The sequence below is a fragment of the Psittacula echo genome (assembly GCF_963264785.1).
Source record: "Psittacula echo genome assembly, chromosome: 2".
In the NCBI taxonomy this organism is placed as follows: domain Eukaryota; kingdom Metazoa; phylum Chordata; class Aves; order Psittaciformes; family Psittacidae; genus Psittacula; species Psittacula echo.
In genome coordinates, this window is record NC_137737.1 from 49,611,488 (window position 1) to 49,627,235 (window position 15,748).

A 15,748-nucleotide genomic window follows, 5' to 3' on the forward strand; every position below is an offset into this window, starting at 1 on the left:
GAAAGTATCTGATTCTGATTGTGTTGTCCATGTTTGAATTAGAAAGATGAAGATTGCAGTGAAAACGGAGATGTTCAGATGAGGAGATAGATGGTCTTTGCAGTGCTACCATGACAAGAAATCATACAGTGGTGGTGACATCAAATGAAAGCAGTGAGGCGTTCCTATGAGGTCAGGCAGTGAAAGTTCCAGACTGTGCAGAAGGGAACAATTGTGAGGTCTGATAGCAGCCTTGGCTGTGGAAAGGCTTAGCAGGACAGCAGCTGATCCCTGAGGATGTTAGGGTGAGCAATATCTGAGATTGCACACGACTAGTAAAGGTAAATTAAAAACAAAAAAGTGATAAGTCTTGCGAGCCTTAAACAGGAAAGGGAATGAAAAGACCTTTATAATGCAGCTCTAGGGTCATCAGTTCTGAGTGTGGCTGCCCAGTGCTCAAGTAGTGCTTGGATGTGCATGTGTCCACCTGGATGCAGATGCCCATAGCAAGGAAGAAAAGAATGAAGATCACTGAAAATGTGATTCTGAGACAGCCTGACAGCATCAGAGTCCCCTGGAAAGAAGAAGAATGGGTAGAATACTGAGTCTGGAGAATAAAAATGCAGAGGAAAACAAGCATAGCTTTTACCTAGCCTACAGAGAAAGCTAGAGAGGGACTTTTTACTAGGACATGAAGTGGTAGGGCAAGGGGGAATGGCTTTAAACTTACAGAGGAGATTTAGATTAGGTATAGGGAAGAAATTCTTTACAGTGAGGGTGGTAAGGCACTGGCACAGGCTGCCTGAGGAAGTTGTAGCTGCCCTATGCCAGGAAGAGTTCAAGACCAAGTTGAATGGGGCTTGTTGGAACAACCTGGTCTAGTGGAAGGTGTTCCTGCCCATGTCAGGGGGGTTGGAACCAGATGATCTTTAAGGTCTCTTCCAACCAAAACTGTTCTATGATTCTGTGATTATTGAGTTATTTCTTAAGCATTATTTCTGTTTGGATGTATGGATCTGCCTGTGTATAGCAGCAAAGAAGGGTACAACTTCAGCTAATACTTCATCTGTGACTTTGTCAGGTTTAACTGGACAGCTGTCCACACGTGCTGGGCACTTGGGTCAGCAGCATTTAGGGGTCAAAAAGATGCTTGAATACACAACTGCAGGACTGAGGAACTTGGATGCTAGTGTACAAGTTTGAAGGCTGATAGCTGGATTGTGCATGTTGATCCCACTCATTTCTGTCCATACCTATCTATGGGTACGTGCTATCTGAGTAACGCTGAAAAGTCAGTGTCTTGTGTATATTTACAAGAGGCTGTAATTCTTGCATTTTTAATTTCTTAAAAAATGCCTACCTTCCCAGGCTCTGCTCATCCTGTTTCCCAGCTAGGGCTTAATAACAGAGTGCTAAATGAAGTCTCTTGTTCCTTTTCTGCGTGTTAGGTAATCTTTAGTGGCACTTCTAAAGTATAACTGTATTGCAACTGTAAAAACAAATGGACTGATGGCTCGTGTGAGGTATGTTATTGGTGTTCCTTTGGTCCTCAGGCTGGCATGTTTACTAATTTACCTACTGGTTCACAAAATTGAGTAAGCCACAATGGGAATTCCTGCAAATCAGTGAATTAAGAAACACTTGTGGTAATAATTAGCTACCTTGTCAGCTTGTGACAGTTGAAGAACAAGAGCAGAACAGTATCCATTGTGATGTATTGATACAAATATGCATTCATGGGCTTTCTTAAAATCTTATGCTTCCAAACCACCAGCCGTTTCTGTGAAAACCAAACCCAGGGACTGAACTTTATCCTCATGGGAAATGACCTTTGCCTGCCTGTTAGAAAGGCATTGCTAGGTTTGGCTTCTAGTACAGATTAAAATGAACACTAGTCAGTAAAAGCTTTCTTGCTTTTTATTTTATTAGGTATAGCTATGATTTAATACCAGCTTCCTTTTTAAAAGAGCTCTGTATTGCATGAAAGAATGTGACAAAGATGTGAAAGCAGTGGCTTCTTTTGGGTTTGAAATACTTTATTATTTTGGAAGTCTGAGGGAAGAGGCTGCAGAAATCACAGAATAACTTCATTAACATATGAAATAAATCACGAACTCAGAACTGAGGAAGAAAAGAAGATGTTTGCACATCTGCCTTATTGCAGCAAATTTCTGTATCTTGATCAAGAGTAGTTGTAAGCTGGAAATGGAGAAAAATAAGAAGGATGAGGGTATGGAGATCTGATTTTCCAGCTGCACAGAAGTGTATGCCTGGAACCTAGCAGAAACTTGCAGATTTCCAAGTGCCATATTTCACAGGCACTGGAGGATAATGCCTCCTATGAGAACAGCTTCTATGTGCTAACATCAGTATGAGCTGTCACATTAGGTCTACAATAATGGCATGGACCTTTAGGAGCCTTCGGAGGTACTACGGCTGGAAAAAAAATAGAATTGTCAAATACCGTGAAAGCTGTGGAGAACAGGGCATTGATTGTGTTTTGAGGTAATTGAAGGTATGCAACGATTTTTCCTTTCAAGTTGTTTTGCAGGCTTGAGAGAGCAGGATCTGAGTCAACCTTTGGGTAATAGAAGTCCTTGACTCAAGGGGTGCATATTTTCAGTGCTTCATAATCACTTTGCCCACATAACAGAAGAACAGCAAGCTGCGTTTGGTCTTTTCTGTTCTTTTAGTAACACGGCTGGAATCAAGTTGAGTAACCAGATGATGTTAATTCATCTTGCTCTTTGAGGTCCTTCTGGAACAAAGTAGGAAAATACCATGAATACATTTTAGGTTATTTCTTGTAAGAGTCGAATTTCAGTACTTTGGTTCATGCAGAAATTATGCTCACAACAGTTTTCAAATGTAGTTTTTTACTTAGAAAAGGTGAAGTGATCTGGGTACCTTATTAACATGTATTGCAGTGCATGTATCACAAATGTCTTTAAATAGCTGTTCATTTTATTGTATCTGGCTGTTGGATCAAATAAGCTGTCAGCAAAATGTATTTTAAAATATCAGCCTAAATTGTGTTTGCAGGCTGTAAAATAAGGATTAATTTTTTTGATTTCATCTACTCTTGTGTTACCAGGACAGGCGTATTCGAATATTTATAGTTGGAGATAGATCAACCTTTTCAGCATACCATCTTCCTTAGTTTTGAGGCCCAGATTTGGATAAAAATCTGAACTGGGTTTTCTTTGAATTGCAGATTAATTGCAGTGAATATTTAGTCATCTCAGGTTAGTAGGAAGGTAAGTACTTCCAAGAGCTTTGGAGTTTGAGAAGCCTTTATCTTTTAAAAAGCAGTTTGGATAGTGGTTATTTTATTTGAATAACAATAGAAGAAAACCTCAGTTTAATTTGCTGAAGTAGGTAACTAGATAATATCAGCGCCAGCATGTGAAAAGCAAAAACACTGGTGTGGGAAAGTCGAGTGGTAAGAATTTGTAATTCTCAAACAATAAGTGGCATTACAAGATTTAAGAGTAATGACTAGTAATGACGATTAGGAACGGGAAGAAAAGGTGATCTGAGACACATGTCTAATTTTAACGGAGTGAGGTACTTCAGGTGCATTATGAAGGAAATACAGTGAAACAAAAGGAGGTAAGTGGAAAACTTGGTAAAATACAACCTGAGTTGCCTTTGATAAGATAGGTTGTACAAGACAGGCCTGATCTCTTGCTTTGTTAAGGTAGCTCTCATTTTTAGACAATTTAAGTTTGCCTACCTGGAGACGAGGAAAGCCTGTGGTACAGGGTTAAATAGAAAACAGTTATTTTAAGAAGAGAAATGAAAAGATGCAGATCAGTGGAAAATTGCAAAATAGGTAAAGAGAATGCTACAACAGCTTGGAACACAAAGGAGTCCAGCTGAATTTAGTTCCAGATGGAACTAAATCATTTTCTGAAAGGGTTTGACATGCATTCCTGCAATGCAGGGGACTCAGTGACCCAGAAGTTGCCATGTACCTGCCTGACATGTTTCTAAGACCTCCTGAAGGATAAGGCTGATAAAATGGGAGATCAGTTTTTCCTCAAGTGAAAGTGAGGTTTATGCATAAAAGTATAGTCCTTCTCTCCACAACGCTTCTTCAGTGAAGGCATCACTTTCAGGTTGCTCTGTTGATTCTGTGTGCAGCCTCCATGTTCTGTCACACCGGTCAGCAGTTCACCACTGACCTGCAGTGGGACAGGAGTAATTCAGATGATCTGGTTTGGAGCTGGTGTCTAATGCTGTGCTGAAGTGAAGTTCTGAGGCACAAAATTATGAACTGATTTCTTCAGAATGATAGCATCAGTGTGTATGTACTATGATATTACAGTTCAGAAATCTTTGAGTGTGGTGTTTTCTGTGCCTAGCAGTCATACCAAAATTACTTTTCAATTGTGTGAGAGATAGAAGAAGGGTAACATAATTTTGTGCATATTTTGGATCGTTTGGACTGTGGGGTATGGGTCAAAGCAGATAGACCCATAGAATCCGTAGTAAAATAGATCCATAGAGTAGATCTATAGAATGCACCTGAATGCTAACTCTTGCTGTGTTTAAGTTGTAAGTGCTCTTCTGCTTAGTGAAACCTATGTTCCCAGGTAAAATAACACTCTGGTCCGTCACAGCCATCTTAGCAAGAACATAATTGAAAGCCAAGAAGAAATATTGTAGAAGGAGGTTTGGTTTTGGAAATTTAGGTGACTTATCCTATGCTTTGGACCATCTCCAGCCTGTCTCACAAAATACAGCTGGACAAGATACCTCCCTTTAATGCATATGTTAGAGCATGTAAAACTAAACTCCCTTTCTCCTCTCTTGGAGATTTGAAGAAAAATCTCACCTTTTAAGTAAAACCATTGATAACCACCTTTCAGCAGGCATTCTAAGAAGGGGATTCTAAATAAAGTAGTTTCATTTTGCACAGAATAGGTACAAATCTGTTGAGATAGAGAAGACGTAAGCCACAGTAGTGTTGTTGCTGGAGCACTCATCACTCAGAGAAAGGGTTTTCACTGTAGTCTGCTGTGCTTGCATAGCAGGATGTTGGGCTGTGGGTCTGAGGGTCATTCCCCTCTGCTTTTAAAATGGATGTGTTTCTATACTTAGATCCTTTTTCAAAAGAAACTTAAGTTACTTTACTGCTGTTTGGAAGCTTGAAAAAAGAAAACTGAGTTACTGGCGACTGCAGTGGAGGTAGCAGGGCTGTGGGTTAGGTTGTTGGGAGAATTGCTCATCGGAACTTGTAGATGTCTGAAGGCTTCCTTGAGCATCCCATAACATGGTTCACATTCGTTATGCTTGGGCACTCCAAGGTTTTGATAAGGTTGTGTCTTAACTGTTGGAAATACGAAAGCAGATGATGGGGTATATCAGGTGTTTATGGGCCATAGGGGTTTATGGTGCTTGAACGATGGTGATGGAGTTTGTGATTGAGGGGTTGAATTGAAAGTAATAGAAAGCAACTTAGTAACTGGACTTAGTAAATTACACGCTTTCATTTCCAGAGGAAAGTGTGAATATTGTCATGGAAGGCACTTATGTTCCCTTCATAAAAGATACTTTTTTCATTCTTCAAAATCATATGTGTCATGTAACAAAACATTGTATACTAAAATGGTACACCAGATTATTGAGCTTGATGATCTCCCAAGTGATACATTTTTAAAGACATTATGGTCACTCAGCACAGTCATTATGGTAATTCATGTCCCTGCTCACAACTACTTACAACTCCTCAATATGCTTCCACAACCATTAGTGGTCTTCTGATTGTGTGAAAAGGAGTATTCCTGCTTCAGTTTCCCCATGGTAGTTGAGAAATCTGGGCTTTTCCATTTGTGTGCAGCTGTCGAAATATGTGGAAATTTGCATTTGCATGAAGGGTTTTGTGTTGGTTTTTTTTTTTTTTTTTTTGCATGGAAGATGTTCTATTTTTGCAAAAACTGTAGGAAGAGATTTGGACATTGTGGCGTTCTAATACTATAGTACAGCTGCTCTAAATACCTATTTTTTAAATCAACGTAATGCCTTTAATCCACATTAGGGTAAAATAACAGTATTCTAGGTAGTACTGAAACACTTCTATTATTGACTAGCTTAACTCATCTCAAACAAAAGCTTTATGGTGAACCCAAGCAAGAGGGAGAAAGTTGCAATATATTAGGTAAAAGCCATTCTTTTATTTTTTTTTTTCTCCAGCATATGAAAATAGGAGTTCCAGATTTCTGTTCTGAATTGAAATTTGGGAAGAGCTTTGTAGTGCATCAAAATACTGGAAGCAAAATTGTGGATGACTCTTGCTTTCTGGAAGATTTGCATTCCCTCCCAAGGTTAACCCATTTGGACTTTTTTGGTTAAACTTAGCAGTGGCTGTAGGTGTTAAAAAATAAATAATTAAAAGCACAAGGTCGCAAGCAGGAGAGTTATTTTCATAGTCTGCTTCCTGGAGAAGTGGCAAAATAAGAAATTTCCTATTAACCAATTTTATCATCTTGCTTAAATATTGCAGATTTTTTCCTTTTGGAAACCTGGGTATATTTGTGTGCCCAGAGGAGCAAATATGTTTACAGGCTGGTTTTGATAATGTCTTTTTGATTTCATTTCATGCATCTATTATATGTTCCTCCTTTAGGATTTCTTCTCCTTCTCCTCCACTTGTTTTGGGTTTTTTTCCAAGACATTTTCAGGGCTGGGGAAGAATCAAGACACAAATTTGCAGTACTGAGCACAGCGCAGCATTTATGGAAATAGGTCTGATTCGCTCTGAACTGTAAATTCTAAATAATGCTAAGTGGAATTACTGCTGTAATTATCTTTCTTTAGGGAGCGTTTCTGACTTGAAATATAAAGCCTGTCTATTAAATAACATTCATCAGGAATGTTTCCTTAGGCATACTTATCAGAATTGTATTTTATTTTTATCTTGAGCAAGATCTGACTCTGCATGGTTTGTGTTTGAGACAGGGAGAATAACTAGAACAGGCAAATGCCTCATAGGCAACAGGAAAGTGAGTGGAGAGATGAAAGATGAGCTTCCAGCAGCTGCAAAAAGGATATATACTTCAAGGGTGCCCTATAAGCCTTATAAAGCAATAAAGAAAGGAAAACAACATTATGAAGGGTCCTAACAGCCATAAAATTCCAAAAATGGCAACGATTGCTTTCATTATATAAAGTGTTCGTTAAAGCTTTAAATAATGAAATAAACTCTCGACACTGAGAATGGAAACCTTCACTGTTCAACCAGCCTCTGTTTACTTTACAATAATCCAGGCCATAAAAGTAGTGTCGCACAAATACTCCGTTCTGGGGGAGCGCTGGGATGCCCGAGGACCACAGAGTTCTCCAGCTTCAAAGGAGCAGGGTCTCCAGCAGCAAGCCTGGCTCCTGGCCTGTCACCACGCCGCTGGCAGCCGCCACTGGTGCTCAGCTCAGCCGAACGGTAGAATGTCTGAGTCAGAAAATCCCCAGGATTGTTTTCATTGGCTTAAATTAGGTGTTTCGGGGTTCTCTGGGGGGAGGTTTTTGTACTTTCTTCCTTCATTTGAAGCCCAGGAGTATTTTGGGTATTGGAAAAATGTGCTGAAGACTTTGGGAGCAGAAAGTAAGTGGGGAAACTCATTAAAGGGTCTTCTGGAATTCAAGGTGGAGATACTGAAAAATATCTTCTATGTGAAATGATTTACTACTCAGTTGTTTAAAAATGTAGAATTTTAATTAAAACTAAGAACTTCACAGATTATGCAACAGATTCTTAACTTGTCCATGAAAAGAATGGAAAGAACAGGAATTTTGAACAGGAATACTTTCAAAATGCAGAAGACCTTGTACCTGTTACTTTAGCAGTGCGAATATAGTTTACCTCGTCTGTTAATAGCATAATCTGATTAAATATTTTTTCCTGAATTAGAAGCCATTTTAAAAAACATTATAAGCTGTAAAATACACACGGAGCACCCTTCTTTATCTGTCACTGAAATTCAGCCATTTTCTACTTTGCTTGCAACATAGAGGAACAAAATGTATCCTTGGGGAAAAAAAGAATTCAGCTATATGTGGGTAAATTATCATTGAAACCTTTCAGCTGCAGTGTACTCCCCTTAAAGACACTTGAGCAGTACTGTTATTTATGATACTGTTTGCAGTGAGCGTGGGATTCTGTTAATTTTTCTACCCAGTGCCGTAGTTTACCATTTGTTTCTTTGTCCTGGTTCTGAGTAGTTTTCTAAGCTGCTGATGCGGTTAAACAGCTTTTTAAAAAGACATTGGAAAAGAAAACAGCTCCCAGTATGTATTTTTGTGTTCATGTACGTGTTACATGAGATATATTTGTGCAGTTTTGATATCTCTGTACTTGCACCCTCCAAAATGAAATCCTTTGTCTCTTGGCATATTTTTGGGAGACCAGACAGGGCGACTGTCTGCATCATGAGTGGGAGAAGTAAATGAGTCACAGTTCTCTTTATGAGGAGCTTTGTTTCATTCAAATCCCTCTTGCCAAGATGCTGACACTGAATTTGAGTCATCAGCAATAAACAAGTTGTACAGAAAATTGAATCTTTAGAGGGCAGAAAATCATGAGAAGGAAAGGCAGTCACCGGCAAGCTCTGTGTTAGTCTGTGTTTGAGAGAAGTTATTGGTTGCATTACTTCCCGTGGCAGATTTTTCTATAAGTGCCTTAAACTAATTCTAAGTCCCAGCCCGAAATTTCATTTTGAAACATGCATGTGTAGTGAAAACCATCAGTCAGACTTTGAGATGACTGAAGGTGAAATTGAGTTTTCACTGCACCAAATGTTATTGTAGTCCCTGGTTTAATCGTTAGCTTTTCACCTGTGCTGTGTCCAAAAGGACTGAGATCAGTGAGAGCTGCAGGCATCCTCCAGGAGAAAGAAAAGATTTGGGGAAATTGATCTTGGGTTTTGTTTAGGGTTTTTCCCCTGTATAATGCAATTATCTTTTGCTTGAATAAGTTTACTTCATATATCATGGTAACAGTCATCAGGACTGGCCATGTTTGTGTTCAGGAAGTGAGAAGAGATCAGCTAATATATACTTCAGTTGAAAGTGAAACTTCTATACTGCATCAACTTCAAGCATTTTACTTTCATGAAAGTAGCACAGCGTCTTATTTGTCTGTGGTACCAACATTTCTAACCACTCAGCTTTTAAAGTATAATTTAAAGAAGAGTGGTAATGTACAGATATTTTTCATGTGGAGTTATTTTCACATTGAGTGACCTCCCCCTCAACCAAACACTAGAAGTCAGTATTTTGGTGATAACCTACAGTATGCCTTTTAATTATTTGCGTTTTAAGGTGTGATTCCATGATCAGTCTAGAACGTGACATGTAAATGAATGGAGATGACCCATGGAGGGGCCAGGAAATGGGCATGACTTCAGTTTACGGGCATTTCTTACTCCTCAAAATGTCTTGTACAATGCGGAGTAGTCCCAAGGGGCTCTCTATTACCTAGAGTTCCCTTCTTGCCTGTGGTGAGTGTATGTGCTGTGTTTATGTTGCTCTGACCTGCCTCCCCCAGTTTTGCCCCATCGTCTTTGTAAAGAGGAAGAAATCCAACACTGTTGAAGGAAAGAGAAAAATACAGTAAATTTTCAGAGAAAATGAAGGGTATAACACAAACAGTAGCAGTTGTGGTGAGCGTAGTCGAATGAACTGTCACTACAGCACAGCTTTGCTAAATATAGCTACAGAATACTTCTTGTCTGTGAACACTGATGTAGGAGAGCATTGCCATCTGCAACTCGGGAAGTTGCAGAAACAGGAGCACAAATCACAAGTAAAGAGATGGCAATAGGATTACAGAGTACCAGTGCCCTGGTCCTGTACTTTGCTCAAGCAGGCAACCTTCTTCCTTGGGGGGGTTGGATGGTCTTTTCATTTGTGCTGTCCCTTTCATTGCAAAAGTGATATTTTCCCTCTTGTGCCCAAAGAGGCTCTGAAAGACTAGAAATAAGAAATGAACTTGTTTTGTGGAAGGAGGGTCAGTGTCCTTCATGCCTCTTGTTCAGCAGTCCTTGAAAATCAATTTTAAATAAGGATGGGGAAAAAAACAAGGTTAAAATTTCCTCACTGTTTGTGAGTTCAGATGTCTCAGGTTTGTGCTTTGCTCTCCCCCGCTGACCCTTGGACACAATACTGTCCCGGGTACACATCTGTGCCACTCTGATGGTGGAAACCTTGCAGATCACCAGTGGAGGTGAGGAGGAAAACGGCAACATGTTTAGAGGGAAAAAACCTGGAGAGTGCTGATGATGGAGGCCAAAATCCTTGCGTGCAGTGAAGTGAATACAGCCTGAGGGGAAAGGAGAGAGGGAGAGGAGAGCCTGGGACCAGCTTTGGGATGAAGCTGAGAAGTAGCGGAGCTGGTCAGAGCACTTGGAAGCAGAGCCAGAACTAGGGAATGGGGCGAGAGCCAAGGAAGGAGGCAGAGGAGGGGGCTGCAGGGAGCTGCTAAATGGAGGTGCCACCTTTCAGCTGCTTGACATTATGTGATGGTTTCTTGTCCCAGGAGGCCTATCCCAGAAGATCCCTGCAGCCATGTGCTCTTTCTGCTCCTGCATGTTCATATTGTTGGAGTCTTTACATCACCCCTCCATCCATGGCCTGGCCTTTTTTAACCCACTGACAGTCTTGTCCCCTGCTCATACCACCTTGCTTCCCAGAGCTGTTCCATGCAGTATTGCACCATGGCTCAGAAATGCCACACAAAAGTAGGCAAAAGTGTCAAAAGAAGAAAGCTAGAGAATGGTGCAACAAGAAGATCTAGATATTGAGGGGCTTTGAAGAGTTTGTAAAAAAATAAAAAACCCTATCTGCCTTAAAGACATTGTGGATGAGACACTTTTTCCTCCTGTCTTCTGAGGTGGGCTTTGAATGCATGCAGCACTGAGAGTCTGCTGGCTTTTCAGGAAGGGTTTCAGGAGAAGAAGGGTTAATTAAAAACAGAAAGGGAGCATAACTCCTTTACTGTCATGGCAAGGAAATATAATACATGTAATCCTGTGGATACTCTACTAAAGTTAAGCCTAAATTCAGTAGTGTAGTGTGGAAGAACATGAGCTAGGTGGGCCTAACTGAAAAGGGATTTGTTCCTCAGATTATACTTGTAAAATTATTGCATTAATGGATTAATTAATTAATTAATGTATTCATTGCAGGAATGAAGGACATAGACCAAAGGTCTTCAGACTATGTTCAGAAAGCTGAGTGAGTGGTAATCTGTAAGAGCAAATTTTAATCTCATTTAGCTTTTGGTGAGCTGTCTTTAGTATATATTAGGAGCTTACATAAGGAGCTCACATAAGGAGCTCAACGCAGCTTTGAAATATAGTAGTTTTGCATGTATTGTAATAATATTTTGATGGTTAATCAGTTGTAGTTTATATTCTGAAGTCAGTCTACCTGAAAAAATACAAATTAATACAAATACCATTAATCCTGATAAATAAGGCATAGTACTTCCCCAGACTGTATGATGCAGTTGACTCCCACCTCAGAATGGTAATAATATTACTGCAATGAAAATGTTGGTGATTTTGTACTTCAAAGAGTCATAGAATAGTTAGGGTTGGAAAGGATCTTAAGATCATCTAGTTCCAACCCCCCTGCCATGGGCAGGGACACCTCACACTAAACCATGTCACCCAAGACTCATCCATCCTGGCCTTGAACACTCCCAGGGATGGAGCATTCACAACTTCCTTAGGCAACTCATTCCAGTGCCTCAGCACCTTAACAGTAAAGAATTTCTTCCTTATCTCCAATCTAAACTTCCACGTTTAAGTTTCAGCCCGTTACCCCTTGCTCCTATCACTACAGTCCCTGATGAATAGTCCATCCCCAGCATCCTTGCAGGCCTCCTTCAGATACTGGAAGGCTGCTGTGAGGTCTCCATGCAGCCTTCTCTTCCCCAGGCTGAACAGCTCCAACTTTCTCAGCCTATCTTCATATGGGAGGTGCTCCAGCCCTTTTGCTTTTACATGTTTTTTAGATTTGGTTACCAGGGCAATGATGGGTATGATTATAAAAGGATTAGTGATAAATCTAAATGAATTTGCTCTTTTCTCCTGAAAGTTGAGATATTTTCATGTTAAATTGTCTTAAAAATCATTTTATTGATTTTTTTGTTGTTGTTGTTGTTTGGTGGAGACAGTGGTCTGGGGAAAGAGTTGTCATTGTTTCTTCTCAGAATAATTCCTTTACGTACTGAACTTCAATAGCGTGAGTCTGGATACCAGTGTGAATGAAAACTTACTATTGACAAGCGGTGACACTTGATATTTATCTTTCCCACTTACGTGTCAAAGAAATTGCTTGTTCTCTGCATTTCTTTCCATTAAGGACAATCTAGGTTTAGAAGCTAGTGGAAGAAACTTCTATTGCAGGAATGGATGCAGGTTGCATGCGCATTGTCTAGAATCTGTAGGTGAAGATAGCGATTTGCGTGTGTATGTGCTACCATTTGTGTGGAAGAGTAACCAGTAGTTAAGCACCTGTTAATAGTTTCGTGTTTAAAATGGCATTGCCAGCTTACACATACCACAATGGAGCTGTGGTTCTCTGTAAGATACCTCTGTTCTCCTTAAAGAGCATTAGTAAAATAAAAGAAACTGATTTTTACTCAGATTTAGTATTGATGAACATGGGAAATTAATAGTAATTTGTTTAGCAAAACTTCAAAAGAAAAATTTGTTCATATTTTATAGTTTTCAAATTGAAATAACCTTTTTTTTTTCATTAAAACATTTTAATGAGGCGGTAACTGGTAACTGTCTGGTTCGTGAGAAGCTGGTGATTGCACCTAGTTTGAACACATGCCAGAAGTATTCAAAATGGGAAGAAATGTACTTGAAGAGTCAGTGGATTTGAACTTTAAAAGCTTAGGCCCTCTTGCCAAGTCTGCCACTTCTTCTCTGGGTAAATAGGGGACAGTTATCATTTGAAGTGCTTCACTCCCACTTTCCTCATTTGAAAACACAGATATTTTAGGTGACTTCTTTTGTGGAGCAGTTCGAGATACAGTAGCGAAGAGGATAGGTGTTATTTTAAGCACTGTTTTTAACCAGCGACGAGAGGTTGGCTCAGGACACTGGCAAAGAAATTTTGCATCCGTATTCCTTATTGGAACCATCCCCAGGAAAATGTCTTTTATTGAGGAACAGCATTTGAAGATCTTTTCATGTAATTATGGATTACAGACTAGCCCACAGGAAGCTCTGTCTACCTTGGTGCTAATGCAGCATCCATTTACCAGAGTGGCTGGGATTGAAATGGGTGTGTGGTTGTCTTGGCAAATGATTTCTTAAGGTGAAGGTTGAACATGGGGATGGAAGAGCATGAAAAGGCACATGTTGCTGTATCTAGCAGGAAATTACTGCCAAAGCTCCACTTAATTTTGTGGTTTCTGCCTCCTCAGCCCTCAACTGTTCACAAATATACAAGTCCAGTAATGCAACTCAACTTTAACTGGATGATGTGTTTTACAATAACAAATGTGCTTATTGAAAGGGCAGAGAATATGCTGTTATTTCAAAATTCTTATAGTTGTAAAACCTATCACTCTTCTTAGCATCTAAAGTAGCTTATATTGAATTTAATACATACATATATGTGTGTGCACATCTGTTCACACATTTGGAAAGAAGAATCTGGATATTTGAATTGTATCTGAACAAGTGTTTTAATTATTAAAGGTAGAGCTAGAGCTCCAGAGCCAGGACTGTGTCACGGTTGTGGTGCCAAACCTCTCCTGAACTCTAATAACAACTAAAAGTATATATTTGTTCCACATATCTAATTATCCATTGCTTCCTTTTAGGAAACTTTTAATCCTTATATTAAAAAAAGTTACCTGAGGACACAGTGAAAGGTCATATAAATTGAATATAAGAAATTCAAGCATTTATCTTGAAAAGAGATTTAATTGGAAAGTCAGGCAAAGAGTCCTCATGGTACTGTTTTCTAGTGGAGCTGTGGTAGATTTGGTTTGGTTTTGTTCCTCTCAGTACTGCTTAGAAATCAGCTGAAACGTTTATATCACAGAAATGATGCAGCAGCAATTTCAAGTCTTTTGTGCCTTACATGCTTGATTAGAAAAATCCCATTAATGATAGAAAATGCTAATCAGTGATGTGTTTTGCCAGCCACTGCAGGCCCACGCACTCTATATAATCCATTGTTTATTAACCTAATGAAGGTCATTGTAGCTTTTGAAAGCTGTGTGACAGCATATCAAAATGGTTTTAAAACTGTGCCCTGGACGCTGGTGCTGGAATAAATCAAGGCTGGGTATTTACTTGTCAGAATGGCTCTGGTGTAAATGAGTTTTTTTCTGGGTGGAATGATCATACTGTGCTTTTCATTTGTTCATTATAATTGTCAGGACAGACAAACAGTGCAGTGGTGGCTAGGCTGATGGTGCTGCCATTAAGCAGCTAGACATTGTCTTTATCCACATCTTATTGATTTTCCTTTTCTTTTCTTGGCAGGTGACATCACACAGAAGGGATATGAAAAGAAGAGATCAAAATTAATTGGGGCCTACCTGCCACAGCCTCCCGGTACGTATATCTGTGCTTGCAATATATGAAGATGTCAAGCGTACTGATAGTTGCCACAGTAAAAATCTGCATCTTTGAAGAAATGTATGTGGCAAAACTGAAGCTATTGTTATGCAGAAAAAGCTTATTCCATCCATTTTATGTGTATTTTTATATATATGTCTGCTTTGATGTGTGTGTACATTTTTTACATACGTTGCTGTGGTTTGGCAGTCATGTCTGCAAAATCAGCCTAGGTTTGTTAGAGAGGCATTGTTTGTTAGAAGTAATGCAAAAATACAGAGGAAAATGTGATCTCCTAACTCATTAAGATCCCAGCCATGTAAAGTTTTCTGAACAGAGGTATACACAAGAGTGGAAGAGAACCTTGGAGCTTTGTACCTTCCTCCATTTCTGGATTTCCTGTCCAAGTCTCCCTTTTGAAAGCATTAGAGAGACCAGCAACATCCCTAAAGCTTGTCCTGTAATGCTTGGGCAACCAATCCTTTATACATACATGGTCTCAACACTGAAGGATGGGTTGCATGTACTTGCCCAATAGGTGTAAAAATATCTTCAAACTAAATTTAATAATGGGTTGCTTCATTGAAATTATTTCATGTATATAAATAAGAACCTTTCAGAGTTCTTTCACTCTCCTAAGATGCTGGATCATGAAGTTGGAATATGTAGTTGTAGATACTGATGTAGGACTCCATTTTATGTTGGCCTCAGAGGATCATGCCTCATGCATTTTCCGGCATCTCACTCACATTACAAAGGCTCCACTTGGTCTTGGCTGTCCTGTTTTTGTTGCAGGCCTGGGAACTAGTTTCCTTGTTCTTTTATATAATCCCACCTTTGTGGTGGGCTTGATTGTTTGCTATTTAAATTGCTCATGTGTGGAGACAATGACTTGTTCTGTCTTCTTCAGGTGTGTATATATATATATATCTAGCTCCGTAGTAGAATGGTATTTTTTGTGCCTTTGTTTTTCTCTTGGTCTGCTCCGTTGGTGGGAATTCCCAAAACACCTGTGTTTTCTGAAGTGATACAGCCTGATTTGAGGGTGTCTGTGACATTTCCCAACCATTGGGAGCCATTAGAGAATAAAACAAATAAAATCAACAGAATTACAATACCAGAGGTGCAGTTATTAAATTTCTGGATATTTATTGGTCTGACCAGACTATCAGACATATAAT

At 39.5% G+C, this 15,748-nt stretch overlaps 1 protein-coding gene across 1 annotated transcript in view; it reads left to right on the top strand.

Annotated features, from left to right (window-relative positions):
* Positions 1 to 15,748, top strand: part of DIP2C (disco interacting protein 2 homolog C) — a gene marked incomplete at both ends in the record, with an annotated part of 321,979 nt that overhangs the window by 159,053 nt on the left and 147,178 nt on the right. The window contains one exon of the mRNA XM_080611663.1: positions 14,493 to 14,564. Coding sequence (XP_080467789.1) covers positions 14,493 to 14,564 — 72 coding nt within the window. The remainder of the gene's footprint in view (positions 1 to 14,492; positions 14,565 to 15,748) is intronic.